The 3,895-nt window shown below is 36.1% G+C and overlaps 1 protein-coding gene across 1 annotated transcript; it reads left to right on the top strand.

Moving 5' to 3' along the window:
• The first annotated feature begins 462 nt into the window (after positions 1–462).
• LOC105450494 (4-coumarate--CoA ligase 2-like) lies at positions 463–3,524 on the top strand. Its single transcript, XM_011690345.1, has 3 exons — positions 463–636; positions 1,509–2,067; positions 2,718–3,524. The coding sequence occupies exons 1-3, from the start codon at positions 463–465 to the stop codon at positions 2,834–2,836; spliced, it is 852 nt and encodes a 283-aa protein (XP_011688647.1). The 3' UTR covers positions 2,837–3,524.
• The last annotated feature ends 371 nt before the right edge of the window (positions 3,525–3,895 follow it).

A 3,895-nucleotide genomic window follows, 5' to 3' on the forward strand; every position in this document is an offset into this window, starting at 1 on the left:
TGTCTCATAAAAATCTAATGGCGGTTTTAACAAAAATTAGGCAAGTTTTACATATATGTCATTTTTTAAGCATTAGTTAAAACATTTTTAAATGGCAAATAAAATTAATATGCATTTGATTAAAAATGTAGGCATTAAATGTTTAATTTAAAAAGAGATTTTAATTTAACACAAAATATAATACCATACTATTTATTTCCACACTTTTTTAATTATAATACTATAATTTTAACTTTACAATTTATTTGCGAACTCTGCATCATCCGAAAAGACAAAGTGACATTTTTTCGTTTAAAAGCAATTATTTGATTTTATAATTTAAATAAGATTTAAAAACGCAGCAAGCCCGAGTACCTGGACACAAAAAGTGATGACAGAATATTGATACTGCTACCGTTTTATCATGTTTACGGGATGAACATGTTGTTACTCGGTTTTTTCGCGAACTGCACTTGTGTTATAATGCCCGTCTTCGAGCCGCAACTTTTCCTAACCCTGGTGCAGAAGTATAGGATCACCCATCTGCCGCTGGTGCCGCCAATCCTGACGTTTCTGGCGAAACATCCGCTGGTAGATGGTTATGATTTTCGCAGCGTGAGAGAACTCCTCTGCGCGGCGGCGCCGCTTTCGAAGAACGTAAGTTTTCTTCTGTCATCATGAAGTTTGTCGCCCCCTTTATTTACCAATCTTTCTTTCCTCATCCTCCTCGGCCAAGTTATCACAGCAAGAAAAGTAGCCATCAGCGGGATTTATAAGTGCCGGAAGTGAGTCCTCGATGCCGCGACTGCGATGAGAACGAAAGACTGCGAGAGGAAGTCCCCGGGGAGTCGTCGCATTTTTACTAGACACGGCTCGGGAAGTAACTTTATCACGTTTATTTGTGTTTAACCGATTCACAATGTCGTTAAGAAAGAGTAGGAGGAAAAGAGAATAAAAGGCCACATTCTTGCGAGTTTTGCAATCGCGTCTTTCGGAAAATGCGAAACTGATCTTTCATCTTTGTATCCGTGAACAGTTTCCCAAAGACGTGAAGTGGAGGAGAGGGTCTTTTAAAGTTTTGAAAACCATGCAAACACGCGCCTGTGAACTTAATGTCTTCTAAATACCGCTTTTCATAGTTATATTTTATTGCTTTTGTGTCTCGCGTGATTGAAATACAATTGCAGAGTAAAACAGACATTGAAAACGACAGAAAGGACGCTATAAAAAGTATGTTAATTTTTATATTGAAAGAAATTTATACAGCTAAATTCTATATACGGCTGTATATACAAGTTAAAAATTATTTTTCTTGTGAGACTTAAAAATAAATCATATCCTGTGACGAATTTCGAAAGACAGTACCACAAAATAATTAATATTAATGTATGACATTTTTAAAGCACTACTTTGCAAGTCGTTAATGGTAATTCCTTCGCATTAATTAATTAAACTTAAAATAATTAATTAATTAAATTTAAATTTAAAAGCATTGGAAAAAGTTTGAAGTAACTCTCTCTTTTTCGCAGATCGTAACCACGGTGAAGGCTCGCCTCGGCATAAAATGCGTTCGCAACCTTTACGGTATGACAGAGTTGTCGCTAATAGGCGGTATGAGCGGACGCGATGATGATAATGATGATGAGTTCGAGAATTTAGGATGCGGGCGGCTCTTACCTGGTTACCTCAGCAAAGTAATCGATCTCGAAACACAAGACACGCTAGAGGCCGGACAAGTGGGCGAGATCTGCTATCTCGGGGATCAAGTGATGCTGGGTTACTGGAACAACCTTGAGGCGACCAGACAAGCTATCGATCAGGACGGATGGCTTCACACCGGCGATATCGGCTACTTTGACAGCAAGGAGAGACTACACGTAGTCGATCGCGCCAAGGAGCTGATCAAGTACAAAGGCTATCAAGTCTCGCCGTCGGAGATAGAAACCATTTTACTGTCGCATCCCCAAGTAAAAGATGCCGCCGTCGCTGCCAAACCCGATGAACGCAGCGGCGAGATCCCCGTGGCTTTTGTAGTGAAGCAACCTGGCGCCACGATTATCGCCCAAGACTTGCAGGAATTTGTCAAACGTGAGTTGTCACTCAGTCTGATCTTTTTTGTCATTTCTCGCAGATTTATTAAAACGTTCTTCAATTAGAATATTATTCATTATTTTAATCATTATAAAGAAGTCTCGGGTAAAAGTGTGCACTATTTTCAATTTTGTTCCCTTCATACTTTGCTATACATTTTTTAACTTTTTTTATCACAATTTAAACATTTTAATTTTAGATCTTCTCTACACTTTAAAATAATAAGTTTAAAAAAGTATTTTAAAGCGGATCTAAAAAATATTACAGATATACATAGATCTATGAACAAAAATTAAAAATTTAATGAATTGCTTACAATAGTCTAGAAAAAGTTATTTAGTACGAACGGGTTATCGTATTCAAACTTAAATAAATAAAAACGTGATGCTAGGAGTAATATAAGTAGTAGCATTCAACATTACCTCACATAATTAATTAGTATTAGTTATTAGTGACATCGCGTTGTAATAATATTAAAAATCGCTGCAAAATTGTTAGTTATCTCCACTGTTTTTGTAATTTAAATATACGGTGCAACAACAGCGAAGAAATATTCTGCCCTATCTTGATATTGCATTTTAATAGTAAACGCGAGCCGAGTGACTACTTTTACATGCATTAACCGATCAATTCAATTTATCTTGCAGAAAAATTGTCGCCGCAAAAATGGCTGCGTGGCGGGGTGCAATTTGTCGATGCCATTCCGAAGAATCCTGCCGGCAAGATTTTACGCCGCGAACTTCGAGTAATAATCTCTAAACTGTAATAGTAAAAATCGCATATCGATAGGCTTATTTATAAATTTAAATCTCCTTGGACGAAAACTTGCAAAGGAAAAACAATTAAATTAACAGAGTGCAATAATTTTTAATATTTTTCACATCGCCAAGAACAAACTAACAATTGTAGGTAATCGTTCAAGAAAAGTGCCATGGTGCGTGTGCTAAGAAATATTTCTGTGTTATGAAATGCCTTACTGTGTAGAAAAGTGATTAAGCGCCGCGAATTTCCTCGCCGCAGAAATGTAAATTTATTGCAGCTTGTTGTTACGTTGTTAATTCATAAGTAAACCGTTGAACAACCGTGATCGATTAAATACAAGTGCTCGGTGAACTGGTTTTACCGCCTGAACATAGCGACACATCGAGAGGGTGTTTCGAGTTACAATATATTGCACGATATCATTTTTACACCTATCTGCTGTGCTACGAAAATAACTAAATAAGCGAAGAAACTTGTTGCATTACACACATCAACGAAAAATCCGCGAGCGTGCGTGCATGTGCTCCTATATTTCATCAATGACTAACTACTTTCCTTTTTTGCGACGATATACGGATCGGATTTTTGATTCTTGTATGTATTTTATTGAATCTCTGTAGTAATGTGGAAAATATCTCTCTGTAGCACAATTAACTCTTTATAAATAAATAAATAACAGAAGTTCTAGCGGACAACTTTCCACAATGATTCTGACTAACTTCCAAACCTTTCCGCATTAAATTACCAGCGGCATTTCCATTTTTCATCCTTAACAAGCCGCCTATTTTACAGTAAGTAGTACAAAAACTGATTTAACTCTAGGTCACCATATAGATACGACGCGACGTACCCCGTACGAATTTTTTTCATTGTTGTGATTTAAAAAAAAATAATTTAAAGTGAATTAAGGTTAAAAAAAACTTTAACTATTTATAAAATACGATATCTAAACCTGCGAAGGCAATTTTTGTTGCGTTATTTTCAACATGAGAGTATATAAAAGTTTAACTAAAAATTATGGTGACCTAGGGTTAACAATAGATTACGATTTTTTAAATGGCTT

Source organism: Wasmannia auropunctata, unplaced genomic scaffold (genome assembly GCF_000956235.1).
Source record: "Wasmannia auropunctata unplaced genomic scaffold, wasmannia.A_1.0 LD336061.1, whole genome shotgun sequence".
NCBI classification, from domain to species: Eukaryota; Metazoa; Arthropoda; class Insecta; order Hymenoptera; family Formicidae; genus Wasmannia; species Wasmannia auropunctata.

Excerpts from the sequence above, each read along its gene's own strand:
- LOC105450494 (XM_011690345.1), top strand. The coding sequence starts at position 463 with ATGCCCGTCTTCGAGCCGCAACTTTTCCTAACCCTGGTGCAGAAGTAT. Across the intron at positions 637-1,508 it reads CGGCGCCGCTTTCGAAGAAC|ATCGTAACCACGGTGAAGGC; the intron begins GTAAGTTTTCTT and ends TCTTTTTCGCAG. Across the intron at positions 2,068-2,717 it reads CTTGCAGGAATTTGTCAAAC|AAAAATTGTCGCCGCAAAAA; the intron begins GTGAGTTGTCAC and ends TTTATCTTGCAG.